The following is a 16,698-nucleotide window of genomic DNA, read 5'->3' as shown; positions in this document are numbered from 1 at the left end:
TATGATAGATCATATCACAATAATAGATTATGATAGATCATATAACAATAATAGATTATGATACATCATATAACACTAATAGATTATGATAGATTATATAACAATAATAGATTATGATAGATCATATAACAATAATAGATAATAATTGATTATGATAGATCATATAACACTAATAGATTATGATACATCATCCAACAACAGCAGGTTATGATAGACCATATAACAACAGCAGGTTATGGTAGACCATATAACAACAGCAGGTTATGGTAGATCATATAACAACAGCAGGTTATGGTAGACCATATAACAACAGCAGGTTATGGTAGACCATATAACAACAGCAGGTTATGGTAGATCATATAACAACAGCAGGTTATGATAGACCATATAACAACAGCAGGTTATGGTAGACCATATAACAACAGCAGGTTATGATAGATCATATAACAACAGCAGGTTATGATAGACCATATAACAACAGCAGGTTATGGTAGATCATATAACAACAGCAGGTTATGGTAGATCATATAACAACAGCAGGTTATGGTAGATCATATAACAACAGCAGGTTATGGTAGATCATATAACAACAGCAGGTTATGATAGACCATATAACAACAGCAGGTTATGGTAGACCATATAACAACAGCAGGTTATGGTAGATCATATAACAACAGCAGGTTATGGTAGATCATATAACAACAGCAGGTTATGATAGACCATATAACAACAGCAGGTTATGGTAGATCATATAACAACAGCAGGTTATGATAGACCATATAACAACAGCAGGTTATGGTAGATCATATAACAACAGCAGGTTATGGTAGATCATATAACAACAGCAGGTTATGGTAGATCATATAACAACAGCAGGTTATGGTAGATCATATAACAACAGCAGGTTATGATAGATCATATAACAACAGCAGGTTATGATAGATCATATAACAACAGCAGGTTATGGTAGATCATATAACAACAGCAGGTTATGGTAGATCATGTCTTATGGGGACCTCTACTCCAGCTCACACTGTCTCGTTCAGTAGAGTTGGACTGGATGAGGAGATGAGAGAGGCTATTTATCTAAAGTCCACCGGGAAGCGGAATTCTGGTTTAAGCACACACACACACACACACACACACACACACACACACACACACACACACACACACACACACACACACACACACACACACTCACACTCACACTCACACACAGACACACAGACAGGGGCGGACTGGGTTAAAAAAACAGCCCTGGCATTTGCGACACAACAGCCCTATTTCCAAACGCAACATCAACACAGATTGTTAACATAAAAAGCTTGAGATAACCAGACTGACTAGAATCGAATGTAGACATTTGGAACACAAATGTAACACACACACGCACACGCAACTGACACACTACAATCGCTGATGAATTCAGAGTGCCGACAACAATCCACACAACGTTATTGAGAGCATAGTATAACCAGTAGTATGCTATAAGGCACATTCAGGACAAATAGCATACATAGGCCAGACCAAAACATGAGAAACAATGCCAACTGCTAAATTCTGAAATCAAACTCACAACAAGTAGGCTAATTCTTTAGATCTTATATTGAACTCCATTTCCCAAGCATAGCCCCTACCTAGTGGGGGCCCCTGGGCTTGAGTCATTGTTCGGGCCCCTACCTACACCAAGAAAGGTTAGAAGTCATAAGGAAACATGTTTATTGACTGGGCAACACAGTGTAAATACAGTACTAGCCTGACCTTGGTCATGTGAACCAGCTTCATAAAATAAACCAGAAACACTCATTCTGCAGTCTGCACGTTTTATTCTAATATTAACCAGCTTGTTAACATTCAATTTGTCACATTGTATACCCACAAACCATATTACTGTGTTGACGCAACTTCAGGGGAGTGTGTTCATTTTCTGCTGTGCACCGCTCGGCTCTTTCACTTTCCCATAGTCATGCTCCCTCCGGACTCCCTCATGACACAGAAGCAACACTGAGTGATCTAATAAAGTAACACTATTTAGGAGCAGTAACTAGTCTGCAGACGTCAACCATACTCAACTATCATCACTTCTATTCAACACATGGACAACGCATTATTGGATAACGTTTACGTTAGCCCAATATTGCTAGCTTATAGCAAGGAGTCTGGCTAATTAGATGGTAGACTCGCCAGCCAATGAGGGGGCTCTTCACGAGTGCTTCGCCAACCAATCAGGTAGCGGTATTGCTCTACCATCCCCTACCATCCTAGGTTCCGCAAAACCGCGGCCCGGGCATGCGCGCAGAACTGCGTGCCCGGCCCGGGCCGATATAAAATGTTTTGGGCCGCGGTCTGCTGAAATAAGTTATTTTCAATGAAAATCACCAGAGACAAAATTACAAATAATAACAAAAAACTAAACAAATAAAAAGATAATACATTCTGAGCGGCCCAGAGTCTCGCGGCCCTCCTGGCATTTGCCAGGCATGCCCGGTGGCCAGTCCGCCACTGCACACAGACACTCACCCTCACACACACACACACACACACACACACACACACAGACACAGACACAGACACAGACACTCACACTCACACACACACAGACACTCACACTCACACACACACACACACACACACACTCACACACACACACACACACACACACACACACACACAAAGACACAGACACACACACAGACAGACACAGACACACACACACACACACACACACACACACTAAGTGTGAGACCTTCTTTTCACATCTACTCATCGAGTCCAACGGTAGGAAAACCATACCTCTAGCACAAAGTAAGTGTGTGTGTGTGTGTGTGTGTGTGTGCTTCTCTACTCCAGCTCACACAGCTCAGCACTGTTACCACGGTTACCATACACAAAAAACCCAGGATAGAGGGTCTGAGAGAAGGTGGTCTGGACTCTGTGGAGGAGGGTCATGGTGTCAGAGGAGACGCTGTAGATTAAGGACAGACTACCTGCCCTGTGATCCAGGTACACTCCTACTCTGGAGGACCGAGGGCCTGGTACTGCAGTCTGAACATGATTGTGAAAGAAGACATAACTACCATCACCACAGAAGACTAACATCCAGGACTTGTTATTGTATCCTAACCCACAGTCATAACCTCCCCCTGCTCTGCTGAAGTCTTTATATGAGACTGCTGTACCAACCACCCCCCTCCACTCAACCTCCCAGTAACAGCGTCCAGACAGACCCTCTCTACACAACACCTGAGCATGGTCAGTGAATCTCTCTGGATGATCAGGATATGACAGGGCTGGTCCACTTGTCACCTTCCTGTTCCCCTCAGACAGAGAGAGTTCTCTGTGTGCTGTGTTTGGGTCCAGTGTGAGTCGACAGGAATCTGGGAGAAGAGCAGAGGGAGAGAAGGAGGGAGAGAGGGAGAGATATTATTATACTATATTATACACACAACATAAAACACACACACACACACACACACACACACCACAGACACTTAGTTTCTGCACACCCATTCATTCTCTATGGGCATACGGTCTAAGGCTCGCCACAGCCACACCCAAGGTCACACACCCACCAGACTTCATCCCACCCTCCCCAGGAGCCCCCTGGTAGGACAGTAGCAAGCGCTTAGCCCCCAGACCTTCACAGCACACACACGCTTACGTTTAGGGATGCTCCGATCTGGATTTTTGGGGCGCTACCGATCACCGATTTTTTTCCTCAAGATCAACCGATACCGATACCGATACCGATTTTTTTTGAAATACATAACTGTAGGCCTACTGACTGGATAGCCTACATATTTTTTTGCTTTTTAGACAAAAGTTTTGATCCATTAGGCACCAAGCAAACGCAGACCCATTTTTATGGCATAGTAAAGGTCTGGCCTATCACCCAGTTAGGGCCTGAAGCCCAAGTCAGTCGATATGGCTGTATAAAAGACATCATAAACGTGGCCTTCATGGTTTACATACTGTTACGTCCTCCTATGTTTTCTGTTCAGTTATCTGTCTTCCCCAGAAAAAGAAAAAAAAAAGATCGGTTTTTGCGATCGGCCATTTTTGCCGATCACCGATCAAGTCATTTGGAGTGAAATCGGCCGATTTAAATCGGTGGCCGATAAATCGGAGCATCTCTACTTACGTTATGTGCGGCCATTCATTCTCTATGGAGAAAAGGTCATAAGGTCGCCACAACCACACCCAAGGTCACACACCGCCTTAAACCTTGTCCTGCCCCCAGAGAATGACTGACAGACCGGGAGAACATGAGAATGGCATGAGAATAAGAATTTGTCAGCTATACAGCGGGTGTGTTTCCTAGAATATGGAAATGCAAAAGCTAATCACATTATTGCATTACAATTGTCATATTGACTCAAATAATGCAGGCAAAAGTGGAAAATGAAAATGCTATTGTGGGATTGCATAGTCATTTTCACTTAAGAATTAACTTTTGAATTTTGTCAGTTACAAAGCAGCGCATGACTTTGAAAATGAAATGTCAAATGGCTTTGCATTATAATTTTAATATTGACAGCGAATGTGCATACCAGCTACATGAAAATGAAAATCATATGATTGCATTTGAACTTGAATATTGACTGAAAGAATGCATGCAAAAGTGGAACATGCAATTGCAATGTTCTCAAATTGCAGTAATATTTGAATTAAGTCCACTATATGCTTCCACATTTCCCTGTTCTGCATTATTGTTATGTTAGCCTAATTTAAGAATTCAGAAGGAGAAATTAATCAGGATTAATACCAGAATGAAATCCATCATTCACTGTTGATGGTGTTCTGTTGTTTAAGATATTAACTGATGGGCTTCCGGTTTAGCTATGTAGAAGGAAGACGGTTAAAAGAGGAGCTCCCGACATTTCACTTAAATTCTAACTTGTACATGTAGCTAATCTCTTACGAAGCACTCCCAAATTGTGGGCATAAAGATATAGTTCAGTTTCAAACAAGAAATGCAGAGCTATAAAGGAAGACAACCAGATACAGCGACAAACACTAGATCTACCCTGAGCAGCAAGCTAGCAGCAACAATGGCCGCAGCACCCACCACCAATGCTAGCCAGGCGGAGGATGACAATGGTGAAGACACGCTCTCTATGACGAAGTTAATTTCGGAATTGGCAAAACAACGTGCCAGCCTCAAAGAAGATATGTCCACTCTGATCAGAGACTCTGTGAAACCATTACAAGACTCTGTCGATTCCCTGCGAACCACTGTTAACTCATTCCAAAGCCGCTTGGTCTCGATGGAAACCATAGCAGGTGAAAACTTTGAACGAGTCAATGCCACGGAGAAAACAGTGGAGTCACTACAAACAGCCAACGCATCCCTTTTGGATAAAATTGAGGACCTTGAGAATAGATCTCGCCGGGTTAATCTACGCATTGTAAACATACCTGAAGACAGCGAACATGGCCAGGACCCGATCCAATTCATATCTGAGATGTTGGTGGAAGTCATGGGCAGGGAAGTATTTGAGAGTCCACCGGAGCTGGAGAGGGCGCACCGCTCCCTTCGTCCCAAGCCCAGGGAGAGCGCTCCCCCACGGCCGTTCGTGGTGTGCTTCCTTCGCTATCAGGAGAAGGAGCGCGCGCTGCGTTGGGCCAGGCAGCATGAATTGCGCTACCACGACAGAGTCATCAGATGTTACCCAGACTTGAGCGCGGCCCTTTCCAAGAAACGAGCAGCATTTAACGACATCAAATCGACTCTCTATCACAAGAAGATCCAGTTCAGTCTGCTCCACCCGGCCAGACTCCGCGTCACCTTTCAGAACAAGACATTCGAGTTCCAGACACCCGAAGAGGCTAAAGAGTTCTATGATCGTCGCATCAACACTGCAACAGCTGGAGAAGACTAGTTTAATGTCAAGAACTGTTGTTACAAGCTGGTACGTAATCAAGCACTAATTAGAATGTGTACTGACATTCAGTTGCTCAACACCAGAAGGCAGCAAAGCACACACGGAGGAGGCGAATTACAGACTGTGTACTGACGTTCAGTTGCTCAACACCAGAGGACAGCAAAGCACACACGGAGGAGTACGGTGATGTGATTTGATTTGTTTTTTGTTTTATTGCCCACGGTCTTATGTTTACCATAGTTAACAATGCTCTTTGCCAAGTTGGTCATGTTAATAATACACAAATATGTTTATGCTTTGTTTAGGTTAAACTGTGTGTTTAATTGCTGTGTATTGTTACACTTCATATAAGTTACTAGCCTACATGTTTTAATTGATATACTTATGTCGGGAACCTCTTAGAAGAGGGAGGTTTTTGTAGTTAGGATGTCCTACCGGGAGAGGCAAGAGAAGTTTAAGGTCCTGCAGCTCGTCAGTGTTCAGAAGGCGAGCATAGGAACATGGGTGTTTTTCGGGATGGGAGGGGTGGGGGTGGGAGGGGGGTCATCGGGATTTAGTTCAGTGGGTAGGAGGTGCAGGGTCCTCTGGGGTTATCATTGGTTAACGTTTATTATTTCTCATAATTTTTGCACTTTTACCTTCAATGCGGTATACAGCCTATATCCTTCCAAGTCCTGTATACGGTACCAAGTATTCTAAATGGCTAATATACCAAATAGCACAGTGAAGGATATTGGATCACCAGTGAGCTTTACTTCCTGGAACGTAAAAGGCCTTAATGGACCAGTTAAAAGAACTAGAATGTTCAACCATCTTAAGCATCATAAAATTGATATAGCTTTTTTGCAAGAAACACACCTGGTAGTCAAGGATCACAATAGACTTAGGAAATCTTGGGTGGGGCAAGTATTCCATTCTAATTTTAGTACTAAGGCGAGAGGAGTAGCAATCTTAATTAACAAAAAAATACAATTCACTCCAACAGATATCATTTCTGATCCACAAGGTCGATTTATTATGGTTTCTGGCTCCCTCTTTCACACACGAGTTTTGCTTGCGAATGTATATGCTCCAAATTGGGATGATGAACATTTTATCAAAAGGCTTATTTCGTCCATGCCTAATGTGCAGTCACAATCATTAATCCTGGGAGGTGACTTTAATTGTGCCATCAACCCAAGCTTAGACAGGTCCCACCCTAAATCTAGGTCCCCTTCAAAAATGGCTGCAGCTTTGAACACTTTTATATCCCAGATAGGATGTGTGGACCCCTGGCGATACAGCTTTCCTCAAAGCAAAGAGTTTTCATTTTTCTCACATGTACACCACACATACTCCAGGATCGATTATTTTTTTATAGACAAATCACTTCTCCCCTCAATAAGGAAAATTAAATATTCAACCATAGTTGAATCCGATCACTCTCCTGTCTTGATGGATCTCTCCTTCTCTCTTAACCGAAGAGAACGCCCACCATGGAGATTAAATACAGCCTTACTTGCAGACAAATATTTCTGTTCGACAGTGTGACAATTGACAATTTTCTTGAAACAAACAAAAATGATTCAACTTCCCCATCTTTATTATGGGAAACACTAAAAGCTGTCATTAGAGGTGAGATCATAGCATACTCGGCCCAGTTAAAGAAGGCAAAACAAAATGAACAGATTAACCTCCTGAACTCCATATCTGAACTAGACAGACAATATTCTATATCCCCTTCACCAAAGATTTACAAAGAAAGATTGGGTCTTCAAACACAGTATAATTTGTCTTCTACTGATCAGGCTGAGAGACTATTACTTCGTTCACGAGGTTTAGTATTCGAACATGGAGAAAAGGCAGGACGACTTCTGGCTCATCAACTCAAATGCAGGTCTGCCACTCAATTTATATCAGAGATTATAAATACTTCAAACGAACACATAGTTAATCCAACTGCAATTAATGACACTTTCAAAACTTTTTACTCAAAGTTATATACCTCTGAAGCACCTTCTGACAGTTCACCTATGCTAAAGTTTTTTGATAAATTAAATATTCCCCAAATGAATCGCTCTCAAAAAGAAATTGCAGATAGACCCGTGGAAATGCAGGAAATAATTGAATCAATTAGGAGAATGCAGAGTGGGAAAGCTCCAGGCCCGGATGGCTATCCAATCGAATTCTACAAAAAAATCACCACTAAATTGGCCCCTTTGCTTCTAGACATGTACAAGGACTCCATGGACAGAGGAACCTTACCACAAACAACTACAGAGGCATCTATTACACTTCTGCTTAAACCAGGAAAGGTTGCTTCTAACTGTGGTTCCTACAGGCCTATCTCACTTTTGAATGTGGATGCCAAGATACTAGCGAAGGCTCTGGCTACCCGCTTAGACCCCATCCTACCTGATATAATATCGACAGACCAATCTGGTTTTATCAAAGGCCGCCACTCCTAGAATATTCGTCGTCTCTTAGGCGTGATACACTCCCCTGCGTCTGATACTATACCAGAAGTAGTTGTCTCACTGGATGCTGAGAAGGCATTCGACAGGGTCGAGTGGACATATCTGTTTGAAGTTTTACAAAGATTTGGTTTTGGGCCCAAATATATCTCCTGGATTAAGTTGCTTTACTCCTCCCCTAGGGCATCGGTGGTCACAAATGGGACCCGCTCTCAGTACTTTCCCTTGTCAAGGGGAACACGGCAAGGTTGTCCGTTGAGCCCTTTGTTATTTGTCTTGGCACTTGAACCCCTCTCAATAGCACTCAAATCTGCAGCCTTTATGCATGGGATACAGAGATGGGGTTCGGAACACAAGCTATCTTTAGATGCGGATGACCTGTTATTATATGTGTCCGACCCTGTGTCATGTATGCCTGACATCACGAAGCTACTCTCCAGTTTTGGCCTCTTCTCTGGATATAAGCTGAACTTCTCTAAAAGCGAATGCTTCCTGTTAAACGCCTTGGCGCTTCAGATCCCCCAGAGTAGCTTGCCCTTTCAAACATCCAAAGTTGGTTTTAAATACTTAGGAGTTAATATTACCCGTGACTTCACAGGCCTCTACAAACATAACTTCGAACCTCTCGTAAACAAACTTAAATCTGACCTTCAGAGATGGGATGCTCTCCACTTGTCCTTGGCAGGCAGAGTAAATTCGGTCAAAATGAATGCCCTACCCAGATTCTTATATTTATTCCAATGTCTACCCGTGTTCCTTCCAAAATCCTTCTTTAATTCTATAGACAGGCTTATATCATCTTTTATTTGGGGTGGTAAATCTCTGAGGGTCCGCAAAGAACTACTTCAGAGGCATAGACAGATGGGGGGCCTAGCTCTTCCAAACCTTCTTTTCTATTATTGGGCCGCTAACATACAGAAAGTCGTCCACTGGACTCACTCTTCAGATGCGGGCTGGTGCCTGATGGAGGCAAAGTCTTGTTCCTCGTCCTCTCTTCACGCCCTGGTCACATCTAAGATGCCATTATCTCCCTCTAAATACACCAACAGTGCAGTGGTTGTCTCTACTCTCCGAATATGGTCCCAGTTTAGAGCACATTTCAAACTTCAAAGCTTTTCAATCCAGAGTCCAATATGTCACAACCACCTCTTTATTCCAGCAAAGCAAGATGTAACTTTTTCTCTTTGGCAACAGGTGGGCCTTGTAAAATTTGGAGACCTATACATAGATGGCATATTTGCAAACTTTCGTGACCTCTCAAATAAATTCCATCTACCTAACTCGAACCTCTTTCGCTATTTCCAGATCCGTCATTTCATCCAAAGTCAATGACCGTCCTTCCCTAACATGCCTCCATTATCTGTACTTGACACAATCCTCGATACTCCCACCAGTCAAAAAGGTCATATATCGAGACTCTATGACATCATAATGTCCCTTAAAGGAGAGTCAATTCATAAGATTAGAACAAGCTGGGAGGAAGAACTTGGTCAACAAATAGCGGATGAAACATGGAACAATGCATTAGACAGAGTGAATAGGAGCACCTCTTGTGCCCGACTTGGACTTATACAATTTAAAGTTCTTCATCGTGTCCATTTCAGTAAACACAGACTATCCAAAATATTCCCTGAGCTTAACGATATTTGTGATCGGTGTCACAATGCCCCAGCAGACCTTACCCATATGTTTTGGACCTGTCCTCAACTGACTGGATATTGGTCAAATTTCTTTAAAATTATGTCCGAGGCACTGGGTATTGATGTACGACCGAATGCCTTGACTGCCATCTTCGGGGTTTCAGAGAGCGATCGACTGACCAACATCCAAAAGAATAGCATGTCTTTTGCTTCCCTATTGGCTCGGAGGAGAATACTGCTTGATTGGAAATCACCGAAACCGCCCACAGTCTCAGCATGGCTGAGAGACCTAATGCTATATCTTAAAATAGAAAAAAATAAATACACAATTAGAGGTTCCACAAGCAAATTTTATTCTACATGGGGCTCTGTGTTGGCATATTTTGATGGTCTTAAGACTCTCCCTGAAGTTCCAACCTGAGGGATGCAGGCTTCTGACATGTCACCTCTCTAGTGTTGGTCCATGTAATGTTGCGACGACCTGTCTCTGTAGATCCTATATGTACTGTCTTGGTAGTTACCTGGTTGCAGCTGTGATACAACAACATTATTATTGTCCAGTGTGAACATTTATTTTAATCTATTTTCTTTTTCCTTTTTTAATGTTATTATTATGCCAATGTAACTTTAGGGCCCTGGAGGAAATGTTTGGGGTTGGGTGGGGGGGTGGGCAGAAATGTGTAAAAAAAAAAAAAAACTATTTAATCATATTGTATTGTGTAACTTTTTAATAAAAATACTTTAATAAAAAAAAAGATATTAACTGATGATCCATGGCTGTCTTTGTGAATGTCGGCACACGGAACATCAATGAATGGTTCATTCCACCCAGTGATTAATCGACCATGAACACTTTGAGTCACGCACATCACAACCCTAACTACTTCAGGATGAGGAGACTCACATTGTAGGAACTGGGCTCTGGTCCTGGGCTTTGCTGGTAGTAAAACATCCTTTACATTCACTACAGACACACAAACACATTTGAAGAGAAAGCATTAGTATCAAGTCATATCACAAACACACACACGTACAGTACACAATGTGGTGATTAGGGCCGTAGTCTACAGCTGACTATATATGACCAGAGGAAGAGCTTTAGTTCACCTGTAGTTGAGATCTTGGGCCACTCCCCCTTAAAGACGTCCTCTAGTTTCTCTCTCAGCTCAGACACAGCCTCACTCACACCTCCAAGTACTGGCTAGGATGGACAATGATGCTGGCTATGTCTGAACATACAATGGGACTGGAGAGAGACTGATAACCCTGGAGAGAGAGAGAGGGGGGAGGGGGGGTATATTAATACCTGAACATTAAGCTTCTTTCAGTATTGCAGATGGAGGGTCAGTGTGTTTACCTGGAGGGAATGGATGTGATCCTCTATGTGGGATTGGAGAGTGGCTGACTGGAGGAGAGCAGTAATGGTGTGTCTCCTCTGGTCAGTACTCACTCTGAGAGACTCCACAGCCTGTTGGATCTCCCTCAGCTTCTTCTCTCTCTCCTGGACTCTCTGCTGGACTTCCTGCTGACTCATCCCCAGCTGCCTCTGTGGACAGACAAACAGACAAAGCTCTCGTCATATAAAGTGTGGTGGAGGTGGACAGGGCAGGAGGTGTCTGGTCAGCTTTCTCAAGAGAACTGGACTGATAGAGACTTTGACAAGAGAACTGGTCTGATAGAGACTTTGACCAGAGAACTGGACTGATAGAGACTTTAACAAGAGAACTGGTCTGATAGAGACTTTGACAAGAGAACTGGACTGCAGGGTTTCCGTTAGAAAAAATTTGTGCCGGTCAACGTGTCCGGGAAGATTTCAATTTACCGGACAAACGTGAGATATTCCGGTCATCATATTCAAATATAATATAGCTGTTTGTCGCGGTGATTAGCTGTTGTGTAGCCTATATATGCCGTTTAATGTCTATTTCTCATCCGATACGATTAGATGCGAGCTATATAATAAATATAATAGGCTTTCATGATTCGCATGCGCGCTATGCCATGTCCAGCGCTGAACGCGCGCCACAATGTCAACGGAGTCGCTGTGGCGGTAAATGCCCTCACTCAAAACACAATCTGGAGCCTTAACTGCTTTCAGTAGCTCAGTCAGTCCCACATACTGATGACATGCGATGCCATTTTTTGCCATGTGAAATGCAACTTGTAGCTGAGAGTGCAGCTTATTGTTAGCCGTTTCATTAGCCTGCTCACAGTGGCCTTTGCTGTTGCCTCAAACTGACCGCCGATATGTGCTCACTGCACCGACTGTGATCAGTGAGAGCCGACATTCTCATATTCGTTGCTCCTCTCGTGAATCTGTTATTCCTCCCCGATTTTTTGCACAGTGAGCAGAACATTTTTCCTTCCCCATGTAAACGCAGCCAGGAGAAAGTTTCTTTCCATTTAACTCGGAACCCTCGAGCCGCCTCCATCTCTTTACAGTCAGACTTCTCCTCAGACTCATTGTAGCTTGGTTTCATGAAGTAATTGTTAAGCTTACTTTGTCTTGCCATGCTTACCTCTCGCTCGCTATGGTGCACTTTGAGCTGCAACGTTTGCAGGTTAAAAGCGCTAGCCTATACAAATACAAGTTATTATTATGGTGGCCCGCTGCGCAGGGTTGCCAGATGGGCCGGGTTATCGCCGAATGGGCTACTGGGTTTAGCGGTAATAGACTGGTTAGGCTGTATTGTCAATCCCATCTGGCAACCCTGCCGCCGCTGTTTCGCATAGGCTAGCCTACACATTAGGAGTCATCATCATGCCGGAATCAAATCATATCATAATAAAAGAAATATCTAGCCTATATATTCGTCTTTTTTAATATAGAAGGAATCAGAATGTGAACTTTAGTGAATTGTATTCAAATTGTGCTTAGAGGGAATTATTTTCACCGGACAATATGACCTAAGAGGTTTAAATTTGTCGGACTTCAACACATTTTACCGGACAAAGACCGGTAATTACCGGTTAACGGAAACCCTGCTGGACTGATAGAGACTTTGACCAGAGAACTGGACTGATAGAGACTTTGACAAGAGAACTGGTCTGATAGAGACTTTGACCTGAGAACTGGTCTGATAGAGACTTTGACAAGAGAACTGGACTGGGACTTTGACGACGTGGACAATGTAGTAGCTGGATAAATCCAGCAGATGGCGGTAAAGCAACGTGAAGGATGCAAGCTGCCGTTAAATCCAGCAGAAGAGGAGGAAGAAGACCTATGAGACTGACACAGGTTTAACGCGCCGGTTGTTTTGTTACGGGGAATGTTAGGAGTGCCTAAACTCAACATATTTTGGTCTTTTCACAGCAGACAAGTCTCTGATTCCTTTGTTTCTTTCGACTCCCACAAAATGACGACTAATGTTTTCCAAGGTTCCACCTTGTACTGCTAATGCCAACTGGCTTAGACCTCGGACCCGACATCTCTGGAGATTACAGTCAAATATCTCCTGTCATGAAATCATGTGGTTATTTCACATGAGTGGTTATTTCAATCATTAACTCCCTTTAGTGTAAGAGACACAGACTTTCAGCTTTACACCAAAATAATTATTTTCACCAACACACTCATTAACAATATCATACAATATGAACAGGACACTCTGGTTCTTACCTGTTTCTCAGCCCTCTCTGCAGCAGCTGGGACTGTGTCATGGCCTTTATGTTCCATCACACACACCAAACAGAGACACTGCTGGTCGGTACGGCAGAATATCTTCATCACTTCATCATGACGAGAGCAGATCTTCTCCTGCAGTTGTGTGGAGGCTTTGACCATCTTGTGCTTCTTAAAGGCAGCAGATTCATAGTGAGGCTGGAGGTGAGTCTCACAGTAAGAGGCCAGACACACCAGACAGGACTTGAGGGCTTTCTGCTTTCTCCCAGTGCAGACATCACACACCACATCTCCAGGTCCAGCATAACAGTGAGCAGGAGTCCCGTCTTCTTCAGATTTTCCACTAATTCAGCCAGCAGAGTGTTTTTCTCTAGAAGAGGCCTTCGGATGCAGGTCTGTCTGCACTGGGGGCAGCTGTAGACCCCCTTCTGGTCATCCTGGTCCCAGTAGTTCTTAATACAGCCCATACAGTAGTTGTGTCCACAGGGAATAGTCACCGGATCCTTCAGTAGATCCAGACAGATCGGACAGCTAAAAGAATCCTTGCTGTCTGCCATGGTGCTGCACAAAAGACTGAGCAGAGATGAGAGAGTCACACACACTCATACTAGTCAGAGCTAAGTTTCGATTTCCTATAAATGCCTGTGCTTGTGGGCGGGAACACTTCCTTGTTCTGTGTCACTGTAGCTGTAGAGGGAGTGGTGTACAGTATGTGTGTGAGTGTGTGTGTGTGTGTGCGTGTGTGTATGTGAGTGTGTGTGTGTGTGTGTGTGTGTGTGTGTGTGTGAGTGTGTGTGTGTGTGTGCGTGTGTGTGTGTGTGTGTATGTAGAAAAATGTCGTTGTATGGTACCTGTACTATATCAATGACAATAAAGACCATTCATTCATGTGTGTGTGTGTGTGTGTGTGTGTGTGTGTGTGTGTGTGTGCGTGTGTGTGTGAGTGAGATATTGGGAGAGCGGGTACAGAAGACAGCTTCTTGTCTCAATGTTTAAATGCATTAATACTATTTTATAGTCAATACAAAATACATGTCTCAATGTTAAAATGCATTATTACTGTTTTATACTCAATACAAAATAAAATAATATATTTAGATGTCTTTAAAAGAACAAACTAGCCCCGCGGTGGCGCAGCGGTCTAAGCATTAGCCACTAGTGCAAGCTGCCCACCGGGGACTGGGATCGAATCCCGGTCTCGCGAGACCCGGATATGGCCGGGGCACACAGGGAGCGGCATATTGAGCGGCCGCTCCCAAAGGGGGGTATAGGACTATTTCCGGACAAGGATCCGTCGCGCAACACCGCCCCCGTCTGGTGCTGGAGTAACGGTGTCGGGCTTGAGGAGCCAGTCAGCTAGTCTGCCTGGCGATCTCCTCTGGGGCTGCCGGCCACGGGGTCGTGCGGCGGATCCTACGCAATAGGCAGGGGATAATTGGATGCTAGGTTGGGTGCAATTGGATACCAAATTGGGTGAAAAAGGGGATAAAATCTGGAAAGAAAAAAATAAATAAATTTAAAAAAAACTGATTAAATCACTTAAGGACAAACTGATTGCATCACTTATTAAGCTACTATCAATATAACAATCGATCAATAGATCTACATCAAGTAGAATACTGATGACTAGTGACCAGTCAAGACCATTGGACTCCATGATATCTTTGAGCTCCTGCATGAGGGCTGACGAGTTGGCGATGTTTACTTTCCTGCTGACTAGGTGTTGTGTTGTTACTTTGGCCAGATCATCATCAAAAAAACGAACAAGGACATTGAGGATTTTGTCCATGTTAAGCTTAGTAGCTTCGTCGATATTAATTGAAAACGTTGCTTTTTTAAGCTTTTCACACAGCCGTTTTTTAAATTCCGGGACAAAGGCCATGTGTGTTTAAATAGCTGGCGTGCTGATTGGAAACGGACAGCTTTGTCAGTGCATTTTTGTCTTCTGATAGCTTCTTGCACAAATCGACGAGTGGCTGAGCCATTGTGAAAGACAGATCATGTTCAGCTATAAACACGCACACTCAGATCTTTTGCTCGCAAACACGGTCGGTCATTGAAGATGAAGTGGTAGGCTACCTGTCACCGTCGCTCCCGGTATTGTGCCGTATTTCGACCCCCCGGCAGATTCAGACCCCCTTACGCGTGAACGCGCATTTGCTTGTTTTCAGTAGGCAGCTCGTATTTAGTTCGATCATCTACGATAATACACTACGAGAGCACTTAGAATACATAATAGTTTACAAGTAATATGTTTATGTATTATATTCATGCGCGGATTAACACATAGGCTTACCTAGGCTGCAGCCTAGGGCCACCACCACTAGGGGGCCACGGCGGCCACCTAACATTGGATACACATTTAAAAAAAAAAAAAAAAAAAAAAAAATCCTGAGGCCCCCCACAAAACAGCGAGGCAGTTTTAATTAATTCCTGAGGCAACTTTATGCCTGCGGAATCCAGGTTTTCTCTTCGAGAGAAGAAATTTCGCGCATCTCATCTCACCAGTTTACGTTAGTGAGTCACGCAGGACGTAGGCTACGCATAGCCTAGGCTAAATTCGTAAGAGCAAGCTGCAAAAATAAAGCGGACGCACATTAGTGGGGCCAAAAAACGAAAAGAACAAATGAAAAACGAACTAAATAAAGCAGGGCTCTCAAGTCTCAAGCATTGGGCGTGAGACACACGCATTTCAACCCGTTCACACGCCGCATTTCAACCCGTGTGTCTCACACCCAATGCGTGAGACTTGAGAGCCCTGAAAGCTAAGTTGCCCAAGATTTCAATTTTTTTTCAAATAATGCAGCTGCGACTACCAATGTTGTTGAGAGTGAGAGCCACGAAGCAGTTAGCACTGGGTCGGGTGTCGCTAGCAGCACTGAGGCGAACATGAGGGACAGCAACAGAGAGACAGACAACAGGAGAGGAGAGCAACAGAGAGACAGACAACAGGAGAGGAGAGCAACAGAGAGACAGACAACAGGAGAGGAGAGCAACAGAGAGACAGCAACAGAGAGACAGACAACAGGACAGCAACAGAGAGACAGACAACAGGACAGCAACAGAGAGACAGACAACAGGAGAGGAGAGGAGAG

The 16,698-nt window shown here is 43.6% G+C and overlaps 1 protein-coding gene and 1 pseudogene across 2 annotated transcripts; both read right to left on the bottom strand.

Annotated features, from left to right (window-relative positions):
• Positions 1-2,844: 2,844 nt before the first annotated feature.
• On the bottom strand, positions 2,845-5,485 carry LOC308171284 (stonustoxin subunit beta-like; the record flags this gene model as incomplete). The annotated part of the gene is made up of 2 exons (XM_080546117.1): positions 2,845-3,380; positions 5,422-5,485. The coding sequence occupies 2 exons, from the start codon at positions 5,483-5,485 to the stop codon at positions 2,845-2,847; spliced, it is 600 nt and encodes a 199-aa protein (XP_080402243.1).
• A 5,678-nt stretch (positions 5,486-11,163) lies between these two features.
• Positions 11,164-14,160, bottom strand: LOC308171283 (E3 ubiquitin/ISG15 ligase TRIM25-like; annotated as a pseudogene). The gene is made up of 3 exons: positions 13,601-14,160; positions 11,432-11,527; positions 11,164-11,247 (listed from the first exon to the last, which is right to left on the bottom strand). The product of its transcript is annotated as an E3 ubiquitin/ISG15 ligase TRIM25-like (transcript).
• Positions 14,161-16,698: the final 2,538 nt, after the last annotated feature.

This window comes from Nansenia antarctica (genome assembly GCF_963989245.1).
Source record: "Nansenia antarctica genome assembly, chromosome: 15".
Taxonomy (NCBI): Eukaryota; Metazoa; Chordata; class Actinopteri; order Argentiniformes; family Microstomatidae; genus Nansenia; species Nansenia antarctica.
The sequence above is the reverse complement of the archived record's forward strand: the minus strand, read 5'-3'. Positions and strand labels throughout refer to the sequence as shown.